The sequence below is a fragment of the Maniola hyperantus genome, chromosome 23, assembly GCF_902806685.2.
Source record: "Maniola hyperantus chromosome 23, iAphHyp1.2, whole genome shotgun sequence".
Lineage (NCBI taxonomy): Eukaryota > Metazoa > Arthropoda > Insecta > Lepidoptera > Nymphalidae > Maniola > Maniola hyperantus.
This window is the reverse complement of record NC_048558.1, coordinates 750,764-765,641: the sequence shown is the minus strand read 5'-3', so window position 1 is coordinate 765,641 and position 14,878 is coordinate 750,764. Positions and strand designations below refer to the sequence as shown.

General features: G+C 36.5%; 4 protein-coding genes across 9 annotated transcripts in view; 3 read left to right on the top strand and 1 right to left on the bottom strand.

The window, feature by feature from the left end:
• Positions 1-2,331, top strand: part of Vinc (vinculin) — a 37,302-nt gene extending 34,971 nt beyond the window's left edge. For all 6 annotated transcript variants that reach the window (XM_034980801.2, XM_069506702.1, XM_069506701.1 and 3 more), the window contains one exon: positions 54-2,331. In XM_034980801.2, coding sequence (XP_034836692.1) covers positions 54-161 — 108 coding nt within the window. In that variant the 3' untranslated portion in view covers positions 162-2,331. The remainder of the gene's footprint in view (positions 1-53) is intronic.
• A 2,226-nt stretch (positions 2,332-4,557) lies between these two features.
• LOC117993079 (uncharacterized) lies at positions 4,558-7,448 on the bottom strand. The gene is made up of 3 exons (XM_034980803.2): positions 7,203-7,448; positions 6,287-6,554; positions 4,558-5,557 (listed from the first exon to the last, which is right to left on the bottom strand). The coding sequence occupies exons 1-3, from the start codon at positions 7,357-7,359 to the stop codon at positions 5,242-5,244; spliced, it is 741 nt and encodes a 246-aa protein (XP_034836694.1). The 5' UTR covers positions 7,360-7,448; the 3' UTR covers positions 4,558-5,241.
• A 987-nt stretch (positions 7,449-8,435) lies between these two features.
• LOC117993078 (uncharacterized) lies at positions 8,436-10,782 on the top strand. The gene is made up of 3 exons (XM_034980802.2): positions 8,436-8,657; positions 9,242-9,530; positions 9,686-10,782. The coding sequence occupies exons 1-3, from the start codon at positions 8,510-8,512 to the stop codon at positions 10,002-10,004; spliced, it is 756 nt and encodes a 251-aa protein (XP_034836693.1). The 5' UTR covers positions 8,436-8,509; the 3' UTR covers positions 10,005-10,782.
• Positions 10,783-11,272: 490 nt separating this feature from the next.
• LOC138404007 (uncharacterized) lies at positions 11,273-14,429 on the top strand. The gene is made up of 3 exons (XM_069506731.1): positions 11,273-12,043; positions 12,389-12,715; positions 13,879-14,429. The coding sequence occupies exons 1-3, from the start codon at positions 11,896-11,898 to the stop codon at positions 13,929-13,931; spliced, it is 528 nt and encodes a 175-aa protein (XP_069362832.1). The 5' UTR covers positions 11,273-11,895; the 3' UTR covers positions 13,932-14,429.
• Positions 14,430-14,878: the final 449 nt, after the last annotated feature.

Below are 14,878 nucleotides of genomic sequence, written 5' to 3'. Positions count from 1 at the left end.
CTAGGCTATCTCCGATGTGGACATGAACTAATTCTTTTTTTTTTCAACATCAGGTAAAGGAGACGGTGAAAGCTGCCGAAGGGGCTTCCATCAAGATTCGTACGGAGCAAGGCGCCTACCGTCTGCGCTGGGTGCGTCGCTCGCCGTGGTACCAGATCTAAACCATGTGCCAGCTACCATGGAACTACGTCACAAACATACACTTTATACCCTCCACCAACTGTATACACCTCTACCCATTTTATACTCTACCTATGTGCCCTTACCTTTACATTATATGAATACTAGCTTATGCTCGCGACTTCGTCCGCGTGGACTACACAAATTTCAAACGCCTATTTCACACCCTTAGGGGTTGAATTTTCAAAAATCCTTACATTAATTATACCATAATAGTTTTAATATTAAAAGGAGCTTTCTAGAATCTTATGGTAGAAGTTTTCCAGTCATGATAATGACTATGGTGTTTTTAAGAACACACTATAAAAACAAAGTACATGTTTACCAATAATTTTAATAGGAATAGTTACACCGCCATTTTGAATTTTGTTTCGCTAGATACTCCAACTCGAAATGCAGGTCTCGATAGTTCAAAGTATACAAAATCTTTACAGGATCCGGTAAAGTGCCCCGTAAACGGTCAAACATGTTTGTAAAACATTACGTGTTTGTCAAATTATTTGAACGTCTGCGGTCATGTTTAATGCGTTTGTCAAACATGCTTGAAGGTGTACGGCTGCGTTTGTCAAACAAACTACGTGTTTGGCAAATTTGATTGACGGCGTGTTTGACAAACACGTTTAACCGTTTACGAGGCATTTAAAAAATATGTATAACAACCTTTAGAATGAGAATTCGGATTTGTAGAGCGTATGTTGCCATTTAGAAATGTGAAAGATTTTACTTTTTAGTTAGTTTTCGAACAGGGCAGTCGAGTTTTTTGATTTTTTAAATTGCAATTTGTTTGACAAATAACGTAGCTACAACAGTAGCCGGCAAGAAATATTATACATCGACCTTCAGAAAGAGATAGCAGTTTCGTAGAGCGTTGTCTCTGTCGTTGAGACCGACGAAACGTCACATAGGTATAAGTGACAGAGGCAACGCTCTACAAAGCCGAAATGTCTTTCTAAAGGTCTATGTACAATATTTCTTGTCGGCTACTGTAAGAAAGTTATCGACAGGTTATAGATAGCTAAGAAAGTTATCGACAGATTAAGATAGATCGATTATTATTATTATTAATTTCTGCCTATAAAAGGTTATAAAACGATAACTAAGTTGCGATTGCGTTGCGTAATTACTCATTCTAATGAAAAATATGAAATGCGTGTGATTATAGAAAGAAAGTGCCATTGGTTAGTGCTTTATAGAATAATATTGAATATTAGATATATAATGATTTGAATTATACACAAAACTAAAAGTAAAACTATTAAGTAAATTGACAAGAAATTAAATTTAATTAAAAAGAAATTTGAAAGAACATATATATTTTTTTGGTTTTTTCCCCCTATTTTTCCTTTAACTAAATTGAACTAAACTAAATAATAAAATATATTCAAATAAAAATAGTTTTTTTTTTAATGTTTTGCGATTATTACGAGTTAATAGTTTTTACTGTTAGTTTTATGTATAATAAAAATTGGTGTAACAGCTTTTAGCATAAGACATAAAATATATATTTTAGTATGAAAATTAGTAATAATATTATTATAAAGATTTATAATTTCGGTAAAGTCTGCTGAGTATTCGTTTGATTAAAAAAAAACATGTAACATGACTAAAATATTTGTGTTGTGGTTAAGTTGCAATATTAAATTTAAAATGTTACTTACTTTAATTCGGTTGGATGCTAAATAACACTAAACTACAATTAGTGCCATATTTTTCACAATATTCACTGCAGAAATGGCATGCGTTTTATATACATTTTAGTTTAATTTTAGTTTTTTGTACAATTCAATTAGCACTATAGGCTTTACGCTTTAACTTGAATCGCGAACGTTTGTTAGATGTTGTCTTAAAATTGATATGATATAGAAGTGATATAATATATTTTTATATGAGTGGATGAATGGAAAACCCCCACTAAAAACTAAAACTAATATTATTCTACACGTAAGAATAAATAATGTAAGAAAAAATGTAACTAAATATACATTTTTTTGCTTTTTCTATGTTGATTAATGTGATTACTTTTAAGTATATATGTCAATGTGTTTATATGTAACATTTTATAGCAACGATTTTACTCTTTACTTTTTTATTTTATTTTGTTAATTTTATTTTGGTAGTTTTATTTATTTTTTAATAAAGCTTTTTAATTTATGTTTTGTTTTTTTCGTTTTTCCTAACTATTTTATTTGTTAAGTCACTTATTTTTGACTAAACTAAATTATTGTACAAATATCTCACAGCAAACTTCGTAAGAAGGATAAGGATAGTCTTAGGCACTTCGATAAATGTTAAGTCAGATTTAGTTAAAACTGATGCCCGCGACTTCGTTCGCGTGGAATTAGGTTTTTAAAAATCCCGTGGGAACTCTTTGATTTTCTGGGATAAAAAGTAGCCTATGTCACTTTCCAGGTACACCTATAAACATGCATAAAATCACGTTAATCCGTTGCACCGTTGCGACGTGATTGAAGGACAAACAAACACACTTTCGCATTTATAATAAGTGTACTGATTGTGCAAAATATTAAATACCTATATATTTTAATAAGATAGGTACCATAAACACCTTTTTGAATGTAGGGCTGTGAATTTGAAGCTATAAAATCAAGTAGGTCCTAAAAGATAATAATTAAGATTGTAGGTTATAGTTTACAGTATTTTGGATGTAACTTAACTAAGTTTACCTAATGTTAGTTTAGTCTTAGTTTTTTCTTAATTCAGTACCTAAGGTAAATTAAATGTATGGAATTTCCTCAGACAAGCTTTAGTTGTGGTAAGTACTCAGTACTTACCCATCTTGTACACTAATAAGGGTGGGGACGCCCCGCGCTAACCCGGTGCGAGGGAGTGCGGGTGTGCGGGGCGTCCCCCGCCTCATACCCTGATTGTCATCTCGACCTGTCGCGTACTATAGCTATAACAATAGATACTTATTGGCCTTAAAATTCGATTCAAGAATAAAAACACTTAGATTTCTTTTGACGCGTTTTTTATTTATTAAATACCATCCAAGTTAAATACCTATTCACCCCTGAGGTTCACCCTATGGGTTCACCTTTAAAATAAGGACTCAAATCATATTATCGTACTTTTGACATGAAATTTGACACAAACAGTTAAAATGGCGCATGAGGAGATAAATTTTCCGCGTTTTACCTTAGTCATAGAGTATTTAAAGTTTTACATAGGACATATTACAATGTAAGGACGTTTTCAAAAATGTATTCCCGCGTACGTTTAGTTTTACTTACGCGTAATAAGTACCTACATTACGCGTGGTTGAAGTAAAAAAGAAAAAAAGCGATTACTTGCCGAGTATTATTGGAAGGCTGAGGCGAAGCGGAGGACTTTTGAAGTGATTTTGAAAGAACGAGGCGCCAGCTGAGTCCTTTTAAACTAAACGAGGTTGGTAATATTTAGTACCTACATAATTATTCAATGGTTGGTAATCGCTATTTCGGTCGAGACTTGTAGGTACCTACAGCAATTTTCTCTTTTTTCCCCCATTTGCGAGGAAACAATAAAAAATTAATTGAAGAAACAAAGTTTTTTAAAACAATGAAATTCATATGAAAACCTATTGTAAAGTATATCTACTAGGTAGTAAAACAAATTAATAAAAAAAAATAAGCGTAATATACTAAAAAAGTAAAAAAATGAAATATAAAAATAAAATAAATATAAAAGAAAAAAATCATTAAAAAAAATGTTAAAAAATATGTACTTATTTTATTCTAGTCTGTGGGGAAAAAGGGAAATTATACGCCGCCGGACGCCGGTTCTTCGACTCTTCGAGCTAAGGAATGCTAACTTGCTGCGAACTAGTATAGTGGCCCGACCGGGCACTGGCAGTTTCATTCCACAGTAAAGTTTCTTGTAAATAGGCCTTCAACGATAACGTGTGTGTGCGAGAGATACGAATCGACAATCGATTCAGCTTGCGGTCGTTTCGACGTCGACATTACTCAATGCGATTGCGAAGCCCATACCATGGCACACTCGAACGAATATTATCTTACGTCACTCGACAAAACATTATTTTTGTCACAAATAAAAATTATCACACATACCTACGTTCAAAATACTATTTATAAGAATACTAGGTTATGCTCGCGACTTCGTCCGCGTGGACTACATAAATTTCAATCCCTTATTTTACTATCTTAGGGGTTGAATTTTCAAAAATCCCTTTTTAGCGAATGCCTACGTCATAATAACTATCTGCATGCCAAATTTCAGCCCAATCCGTCCTGTAGTTTCAGTTGTAGTCAGTAAGATCAGTCAGTCAGTCACTTTTTCCTTTTATCATCATTTACATTATCACTTTAATTTAATTAACAAATTAAGAAACAATGATTAAATGATAAAACAAATCAATGAAAACACCACAAAAGGTATATTAATATTTAATGATAACAGCACAAATCACAATAGACGACTATTGCTGCTATTTAAAAAATTTAAACTATATCTAATAATTTTATTTAAATTATGTCATATAGTTAAATAGTATTTTAACAAATATTCTCTTCACCTCTAATGAAGATAAGTAAAATCTACTTAAAAAATAAAAACATATTTTTCTTCTAAACACAAAAAAAAATTGTTAAGACGGAAAGATTTTTTCAACACGAGGGGCAACCGACTAATTTATGTGTTTTCTGAATTGCCTTAGGAAAGGAAGGAAGTTATGACGCACCGCTAGCCCTTAGCATACGAGGTGTCATTTTAAATATGAATCTTAAATCTTGTTTTAGAAATACATTTCATCATTGACAAATGAATCCACGGTAAATCCACATCTTCTACTTTTCACACACTCATTCTTTTCTTTTACTTTTCACACGTCTTCTATTTTTCCTACATATACAGAACACAGCGTTGTTACGGCTGAGTGCAAAAAAATGATTGCCTCATGCGGTTACTGCATCACGTTCAAATGAGGTTATAATAAAAAAAAACGTTTCAAAAGGGGCAACTATCGAATTCGAATCTAATCCAACATATTATCGTTAACCGCATCCAATAACTTAATATTTGCGTCAAGCCTAACATTTTCGTTTACTGCATATAAATGGCTTCAGTCGCAGAAATTTTAACATCGTGTGGCGGCCCCCCACTCTGCTCTTCTTTTTGAACTATTTGCTGTAAATCATGTTCTTGGACGACCGAGAATATTTTACTCTTCGCCACGTTTAGATGATACGGTGAAAACGTTTTCAATGTTGCGCCAATGCTAAGTAAAAATGCGTCAACTGGATCGGCCGAGTCGAATTCTGTAGGGATTGTTGCTTCACTAAATGTAGGGGTACTCATTGGATCAACAACGGCTTCAGCAAATCTCTTTCTTCTCTTCTTCTTTGTACTGGATTTAGACCTGGAGAAAGTTAAATACTTCTTATATTCACAATCTTTAGTTTCTTACTAGGTAAGCAAGTTTCTTATAGCAATAAAATTGTGCGAAGTAAAAGACAAACTATGAAATGTCACAACTTCCTTTGACATTAGCAGTTCTTCTGAAACTGCAGATTCACGAGTGGCGATAATCACTAAAAATTGAGGCACCATTACGGTAAAATGACAGCTGCTGTAACAAATCTCTGATTGGCTGACTCTCTCACTGTTTACAATGCATTGGTCCCTTTAGCAAGAATACTTACCATAAATTCAGTCAATCACAATAATTAAGATTGTAGCAATGTGATACTACGGTGATAGGCTGGTGGTTAAAACGACCGCCTTTTTTCGAAGGTCGAGAGTTTCAGAGGGAGGCTCTAACTTTTCAGAGTTATGTGCATTTTAAAGAATTAAATATTAAATATTATTTAACGGTGAAGGAAAACATCGTGCGGAAAGCTGCATGCCTGAGTCTCCATAAGATTCAGAAAGTCTGCCAATCCAAACTGGGACAGCGTGGCAGACCATAGCCTAAGTCCTTCTCATTCTTAAAGGATACCCGTACACAGTAGTGGCCCGACAATGGGTTGATCATGATGATGATGAATGTGATGATCACAACTTTTCCAACTGACCAGCAGGTGAACCAGCTACTCATTTTGTTCGGTATGAATCACATAGAATAATAAAATTGTCGGCGACCACAAACCTATTAATCTTCGGTTTTCGTTCTGGCTCATCAAAATTATCACTTTCAACCGCTCCTTCATCACCACAATCATCGTTTCCTTGGTTGCTTCTATCATCAGATTCAAACTCTTCGAGCATGATGGACACGTCTTTGTAGTGAGGCCTCAAAAACGAAATTTCATTTTCGTATTTATAAGCTTTTGGACGCTGTCCTGACTCCAGGCATTTTCTCAGAATTCGTCTGTACACATCTCTGATGTTTATCCATCTTATTTTACAATCCGCAGCTGAAACCAAATATTTACATCAAAATAAATATATCTGAAATTCCTAAAATCAAAGTAGATACCCTAAGGGCTAGCGCAGAACTGCAAATGTCGTGCGCACTTTAGTGCAGATATCTAAAATATCAACCTTATCCGATTTAAACTGAGTTGAACAGAATTTTCAGTGCCGGCATTATTTTTCCTGTAGCTGTTATCACAACTCTAGATTCGAATTTATTATTTTGTTGTAAGTGCGTAAATAAAAATACACAATCTGTGTAAATTTCAATCTCTACCTATTAGTTACGGTTCATGAGAAACAGCCCACTGAGTTATACACCTGTCTATCTGCCATCGGGCTGTGGCAGACAGACAGTCGGACGGACAGCGGACGCTTAGTAATAGGGTCCCGTTGGCACTTTCAGGCACGGAACCTAAAAAAATACCTGAATATTACTAGACTCATAACTTTTAGAAATCGAATCAACATTACCGCTTCCTGCTTTATTTACATGACCAATAACTGACTCTATTTATATTTCCAATTAGTCAAAACTATAAAAAATCTTTCATACAAACTCACTTTCGGAACAACGACAACGAGAAGCAAATAGTAGGGGCCAGTCGACATAACATCGTAAATTCTAAAAGCAAGCGAAATCACCTTACCGGATCTTTTTAGCTCGTCACCGATTTTCTGCCAAGCGACTTCCCTCAGGTTGAAATCCATGTACTTTGCATGATTGTGGTCATAGAGCACTGGGTTTTCTTTCACTGCACGTATTAGTTTGATGTCGAGTTCCTCGTGGAATAGCATTGTTTTCATCACTTTGTTATGGTCGGAAATCGGAATGCGGTTTGACAACGTCGCGGGGCGATCGTACGCGTCGTGAGTCGTGTCACGTATGTCGGTCGGATTCGGGTAAATTCGCAGGTCGGGTGGCTAATCGATCCGTCCTCGATCCGTCATTTGGTGTTGCTGCTACTAAAAATTATTGTGTTACTGGTACGAAAAATGTTGAAATTTTACGCATAAGAACACAGCATAAGAGGGAAATATTTTTTTTTGGTTTTAAGCTACTTTTGGGTATAACGTTCTTTAAATAATAGGTAGGTAGTAATATTGTTATGTAAAATCTGGTTACTGGATAGCCACCAATTAAACTTTATGATATTACTAGCTGATGCCCGCGACTTCGTCCGCATGGAATTAGGTTTTTTAAAAGTCACTCTCTAGGTCTTTATCTATACTCATGCAAACAATCACGTCAATCCGTTGCACCGTTGCGAGGTGATTGAAGGACAAACCAACAGAACCCATGGTGAACCCCGAGTCCGAACCCTTGCCGAACCACTGTCAAACAGTTTTTCGAAAATCGAAATACAAATAGTACGACAAGGCTCTCTTGGCACTTGAATGACATTGACAGGGGGGCGCTGTTGGAGAACAAAGAAATTTTAAGTAAAGTAGGTATGTACTAGTTCTTGATGTAATAAGAAAACAAGAATTATTATTACTTTCTATATCGATGACAAAGGCTTAGATTATTGAAACAGTGGCCCTACCGCGGTTGTTTGACAGCTACAATGTCACGATCGCAATCGTCTTTGATTGGTTAATGCTCGCTCACTATTGGCCACAATGCATTGTTGCAACAAGAATCGCACAAATTCAGCTAATCAGAACAATTGAGATTGTAATAATGATTGATGCAAAGAATAAAGGGGACACTTGACGGCAACGTTAGCTCCGATTTCCGCCACGCGCCAAGATAGCCTTGTCGCATCATAGAGATAGTGTCGCACTCATAGAGATACCTGTCGTCGAAATATAATATGATTGGGGAGTACCTAGTAGTCTACGTTTCGCAATGTGCCGACCAAAGAGTAACAGCTAGTACCTACATAACATAGGTGAAGGCAATTATAGGTGTGATCGATCTGTGGTAATCATTGCCGACCACCATAACAAAACAATGTTATTCCACGAGCAACTCGACATTAAACTAATACGTGCAGTGAAAGCGAACCCTGTGCTATACGACCACAACGATGAAAAGTACATGGACTTCAACGAGCGGGAAGTGACTTGGCAGAAAATTGGTGACGAGCTTAAAAGTTCTGGTGAGGTTGTTTTTAGGATTTACATTAAAATGTCGAATGACCCCTACTATTTGCTTCATAAAGTTGGAGTGATTACATACTCTTTGTTGGTGGTATTTTGATGTGAGTTTTGTGTAAGTAGATATCTACGAGGTATTGATTCTAGATTATATCAAATCCTACCAATATTTTGTTGAAATAGATCTACTATTTTCGAATAGCAATACCTTACCTTATTGTATAACCTATAAACTTATTGTAATATACTGGCTGGATAGGTCGTTGGCTGTCACGTCTAATATAAATACAACAAAGATGTATGCATGTACAATAGGCGGCCTTAAAATAGCGATCTCTTCCAGGCAACCTTAGGTACAGGATATAAAAAAAAATTAAAGAAAGCGGAAGGGGTGTACTAATTAAATAAAGGAAATACACATAATATAGTGTGTATATATATATATATATGCGTGTGTGTATATATTTGTATACGTAATAAAAATACAACAGTAAATAAGAGAGAAATAGACGACAGATAAGTGAATAAAAAGTAAAAATAAATAAATAAACGCATCACATATTTATAAAGTAATATTTGGTTTCAGCTCCGGACTGTAAAGTAAGATGGATACACATCAGAGATGTGTACAGACGAACTTTAAGGAAAGGCATAGAGTCAGGGCAGCAGAGGCCGAAACTTTACAAATACGAAAATGAAATCTCATTTTTGAGGCCTTACTACAAAGACGTGTCTATCCAGCTCGACGAGTTTGAATCTGATGACAGGAGTAACCAGGGAAATGATGATTGTGGTGATGAAGGTGTGATTGAAAGTAATAATTCGGATGATGACTCCTCAGAATTTTTAATGGATCGGAAACCGAAGATTATTAGGTTTGTTGTCACTCATTTATTAAAATTTTAGTGATCAAACACTTATTTTAAGTCATTAACTTTAGCTTTGCAACCCGTTGAGCTATGTCCTATTCTCTGGAAAATAGAAAAATGATATTTTGCGCGAGTACTATCTAGTGTTTGGCTTTCTCTAGGTCTAAATCCAGTGCGAAGAAGAAGAAGAGAAGGAAAAGGTTTACCGAAACCATTGTTGATCCGATGAGTACCTCAACATTTAGTGAACCAACAATCCCTACAGAATTTGAGTCGTCCGATCCAGTTGACGCGTTTTTACTTAGCATTGGCGCAACATTGAAAACGTTTTCACCGTATCATCTTAACTTGGCAAAGAGCAAGATATTTTCCATCGTCCAAGAACACGATTTACAGCAAATAGTTCAGAAAAAAGGGCAGAGTGGGGCCCCGCCACATGATGTTAAAATTTCTGCGAGTGAAGTCATTTATATGCAGTAAATGACAGTGTTTAAGCGTGAAGTATTTATATCAAGTTACAGGATGCATGTGGTTAACTTCACCGAATCAGATTATCGTATTGGGTGACACTGAACGGATTCTACAGCAGTGGTAGGTGTCTGTTTTTATTATAACTGCACTTGGACCTGATGCAGTAACCGCATGCGGCAACCACATGGTTGCACTTACCAGGTCAACTACAACGTACTCACGAGAGATCGATCACGATCCCGCAAGATCGTGTTCTGTAGAAACAAATTTTCTATTAAGAAAATAGAAGGCGGCAAGTGGGCTTTTTGTGCGATTATTCGTCATTGGTTAATATAATTTGTACAAAAAGAATTAGAGTTCATATTTGAATGGCACCGTGCGTCGGCGATGCGTCGTAAAAAATAGCCACGACGTGTATTGGACCTAATAGGTACAGTACATGTCGGTTACCTAATAGGTGCAACAATATATTATGTCGGTGGTGATGGCCTACTTTGAACACGCAATGTTGCCTGATAAAACGCCAAGGTGTTACATGTTAGAAAATAGTACTACAAATTTGTCGGTAAATCGCGTGTTGAAAGAAAGTTTCCGTATTTAGTTATCATTTCTTGTTTAGAAAAACATGTTTTTATTTTTGAAGTAGATTGTCATGAGAGGCGAAGATAGTTTGTAATATATTATGTTTATGACATAATTTAAATGAGAATATTAGATATACTTAGTCATGAAATACCAGCAATAGTCGTCCACTTGTGCTACTATCATTAAATATTAATGTACTATTTATGGTGTTTTCATTGATTTGTTTTAATTTTAATCATTGTTTCTTAATCTACATATAGGTAGAACAAATCAAACGTACTGTACAATTATTATGGCTGCTGATCGCCCTGACTTCACTGGGTACCCTTGAAAATCTACTGCCAAAATTTTTAATTTCTCGACAGTGGTTTGAGTTATACACTAGTATCAGTCATCTAGTTCATCAAAATACAGTGCATGCATTATTAATACCACTGCATCAATTAAAATCAAAATTAACCGGCCGAAAACCAAACTTAATACTCCTCTAGTTTTGAAAAAAAAAACGGTTTACAAGGACAGGAGATCTAACTTGTGCCAAAGAATTTAATAAAGAGAAGAAGAACATTCTCATTGGAGACTGCTTTGGTTTAAGTGTTTTTTATATATATTCTATCTATTTATCTAATTGTAACTGTTTGTCTCTACAAAATAAATTAAATTAAAGAAGAAGAATTAATAAAATATGAAGAAAATGTCTAGTTCATGCGAGTAAAGCTGGGTGGCAAAAGATATAATTTTAATTCTTTTTACAGCACAGTCTTAACTTGCTTCTATGAAGGAATAACTAAAATGGTTTTATTATTTGCATAGTATTTCAATAGGTACCTAACTAGTTATTAGTTACTCGGTGTGGTAATTTGTATCCGTGTTATAAATAATGTTTGAGTCGAGTGCATCGTGTGTATCATGGTAGGGGTTCCGTAAATAATGTCGAAGCGACCGCAAGGCCGGCGACTGACGTGAGCGACGTTCAGTCAGTTTTCTAAGGTTTTCTCACTGACCTAGGTTGGGTTTTCTTTAGTACCTACCTAACTAACTAAACTCTTTCAGACCATAGTAACGGTATATTAGTTATCTGTGATAGTAACACAGAGTACTTTTTATAACGACAACAAAGAGTAGGTACATAATTATGTATAAGTGGTAAAAAGTAAAAACGTGGTTTAAAAATCCCAGTGTAAAATTCTTGTAAATTGTAAAATCACTACCTAGGTATAGTAGCGTTAGTGCATTAATCAATCATAATAAACACAGTATGGTAAATATGGAGGCTGCGACGACCATGAGCGACCAAGACGACCACAACTAAACAATGTATTTACACGAACAACTTGAGATTAAACTAATCCGTGCAGTGAAAGCGAAACCTGTGCTATACGACCACACTCATGTAAAGTACAAGAACTCCTTCGCGCGGGAAGACGCTTGGCAGAAAATCGGTGAAGACCTTAACTGTTCCGGTATGGTAGTACAGAGTAGCCCCTACTAATTGTTTCTCATAGATGTGTTCATGGTTGTTTCAATGGTTAAAAGTACCTAATCAGCGGCCCACATGACCAAGGGTCTCTTCTCAGAATGAGAAGGGAGAAGGGTTTAAGTCAGTCACAGTGCTAGCAGGCTTCATACAATTTTGAGAACATGGAAAACTCGTGCATGCAGGTTTCCCCGCGATGTTTTCCTTCATCGTTAAAGCAAGTGATATTGAGGCTCGGCTCAGTGGTCAAAGGAGCGGACTGAAATCCGCTTAACCACTGCTTAGAATTCAAAAAATACCTAGGTATTGATTTAATATCACTTGGTTTCAGTTCCAGACGGTAAAGTAAAATGGAATTGCATCAAACAGTATTACAGCCAAATTCTAAAAAAAGAAAAGTCAGGGCACCAGCGGCTGAAGCCTTACAGATACGAAAATGAAATCTCCTTTTTGAAGCCTTTCCTCCACAAACCAACTCTGAAAGTTCCCACAGCCCAGCTCCAAGAGCTTAAAGCTGATGATGGATGTAAACAAGGGAATGATAATTGTGGTGATGAGGGCATCCAAAGTAATCATTCTGATAAAAACTCATCAGAGCCAATAGAACGGGACAAACCGTTAGTATTAGTAGAACAGAAACTAGAAGATTACCTCCAAGGTTAGTAACTTACTCCCATGTTTCTAAAGGAGACTGACCAGTTTTGGGCATGGTCTTGTTACAGAAAAAAACATTATTGGAAAAAATCTTTTATCTTAAATATATAAAAGGAAATGCTGACTGACTGACTGATCTATCAACGCACAGCTCAAACTATTGGACAGATCGGGCTGAAACTTGGTATGCAGATAGCTATTATAATGTAGGCACCCGCTAAGAAAGGATTTTTGAAAATTCAATCCCTAAGGGGGTGAAATAGGGGTTTGAAATTTGTGTAGTCCACGTGGACGAGGTCGCGAGCATAAGCTAGTTTTATAATAAATTATTTGTGATTTAGTTTATTATAAATTTATAATAAATTAAATTAAAAAAAAACTGTTTTGGTCTGTTCTGCTGTACAAGTACATATGCCTTCCCAAAAGCGAGCCACCACACACGATCCTCCGCCTTCCTCATCCACCCACTTCCCGCTACCTTCTTAAGGTCGTCAGTCTAGCGGGTTGGAGGTCATCCCACACTGCGCTTGCCGATACGCGGTCTCCACTCCACAACACGTCTGCCCCAGCAGCCATCGGTTCTGCGGCAGACGTGGCCTGCCCACTGCCACTTCAGCTGGTTAATTCGTTGAGCTATATCGGTCACTCTGGTTCTCCGACGGATTTCCTCGTTACGGATTTTGTCCCTCAGAGAGATACCCAACATAGCCCACTCCATAGCACACTGACTGACCACCTAGACTAACACAACTTTTTTTTTTTAAATTCAGATACAAGTTAGCCTTTGACTGCAATGTCACCTGATGGTAAGTGACGATGCAGTCTAAGGTGGGAGCGGGCTAACCTGGAAGGAGTATGGCAGTTTTTATTAAACCCATACACCTTTGGTTTCTACACTGCATCGTACCGGAACGCTAAATCGCTTATTGGCGGCACGGTTTTGCCGGTAGGGTGGTAACTAGCCACGGCCGAGGCCTCCCACCAGACCAGACCAGAAATTTAGAAATTATAAAATTCCAAATCCCTGCCAGGAATCGAACCCGGGACCTCTCACTAACAAGACCACAGCGCTTACCACTGCGTCAGGGAGGTCGTTGAAACTTTTTGGTATTATCCTCCATTTTGTTATTATGTGCCAATATTACCTAAATGTTTTACTTTCTCCAGGTCTAAATCCAGTGCAGAATAGAGAAGGAGGAAATTTACTGAAGCCATCATGAGACCCCACTTATCAAACCAACAAATACTCCTGTAAAAGTGTAGTCCAATCTCCATCTCATGTAAATTTCTCGTCCAAGAATGCATATTCATTCATTCATGACTCATTAGGCTGAGATCTATAGAGCGCACTTTGACTTAGCTTAGACTTAAGAGTTAAGACAGAGTTAAAACGAGAATAAATCTGCTCTTTTGACTTTGCTCAGACTTAAAATTGAGTTAAAACGAGTTTAACTCAATTTTAAGTCTGAGTAAAGTGGAGTTGGAGTTTCTCTATGTGATCAAATCAGAAACAAGGAGAACAACCCCCCCCCTATTATGGTCTCTTAAAAAGGAGACCGGTGCTCTGTAGTGAACCGGCGATGGATTGATCATCATGATGAACCAATAGCAGCTGCCCAAAGATTAAGGAGACTTGCAACAAATTATTTATCTACTAGCTATATTTTGTGTTTCACACAACATAATAAGATCTTGTTATAAAAATAAAGTTTTTATTGGAAGAACAGTGCAGTTATTTCTTCATTCCTCTTCTTCAAATTAATGAATGTAAGAGCTAGCGCGCACCAACCATGGTGCGGCGAGTTGCGGTGCGTTTTAAAATCCGTAAATTTGATTTTAAATCTATGAAAATCCGGTGCGGAATTCCGCAGTGCGCGCGCTATTATATAGTTCTGTGTCTATAGTTCACAGATTTTGCAGAATTTTTACCGTGGTGCGCGCTAGCTTTCATTAGATTCTCTCATTGACCAACATTTTTACATAATTGTCTGGGAAATGAGCAGCTGATGAAGAAACAAACTCAAAAGGAAGCTAGGGGTTAGGGTTTGAGCTCAGAAATGAGTCAGAATGCATAATAGTACCTACAGGCTCAAGGCGGAAAAAAGTTATTCAAGTGCCAAGAGAGCCCAGTGCAAGGCTCTGTTGGCACTTGAATAACATTAACAGG

Bases quoted from the DNA above. Each gene is read 5' to 3' on its own strand.
- LOC117993078 (XM_034980802.2), top strand. From the start codon at position 8,510: ATGTTATTCCACGAGCAACTCGACATTAAACTAATACGTGCAGTGAAA. The intron at 8,658-9,241 runs GTGAGGTTGTTT...ATTTGGTTTCAG, and splicing joins TGACGAGCTTAAAAGTTCTG to CTCCGGACTGTAAAGTAAGA. The intron at 9,531-9,685 runs GTTTGTTGTCAC...GGCTTTCTCTAG, and splicing joins CGGAAACCGAAGATTATTAG to GTCTAAATCCAGTGCGAAGA.
- LOC138404007 (XM_069506731.1), top strand. From the start codon at position 11,896: ATGTATTTACACGAACAACTTGAGATTAAACTAATCCGTGCAGTGAAA. The intron at 12,044-12,388 runs GTATGGTAGTAC...ACTTGGTTTCAG, and splicing joins TGAAGACCTTAACTGTTCCG to TTCCAGACGGTAAAGTAAAA. The intron at 12,716-13,878 runs GTTAGTAACTTA...TACTTTCTCCAG, and splicing joins ACTAGAAGATTACCTCCAAG to GTCTAAATCCAGTGCAGAAT.
- LOC117993079 (XM_034980803.2), bottom strand. From the start codon at position 7,359: ATGAAAACAATGCTATTCCACGAGGAACTCGACATCAAACTAATACGT. The intron at 6,555-7,202 runs GTAAGGTGATTT...ATTTGGTTTCAG, and splicing joins TGACGAGCTAAAAAGATCCG to CTGCGGATTGTAAAATAAGA. The intron at 5,558-6,286 runs GTTTGTGGTCGC...AACTTTCTCCAG, and splicing joins CGAAAACCGAAGATTAATAG to GTCTAAATCCAGTACAAAGA.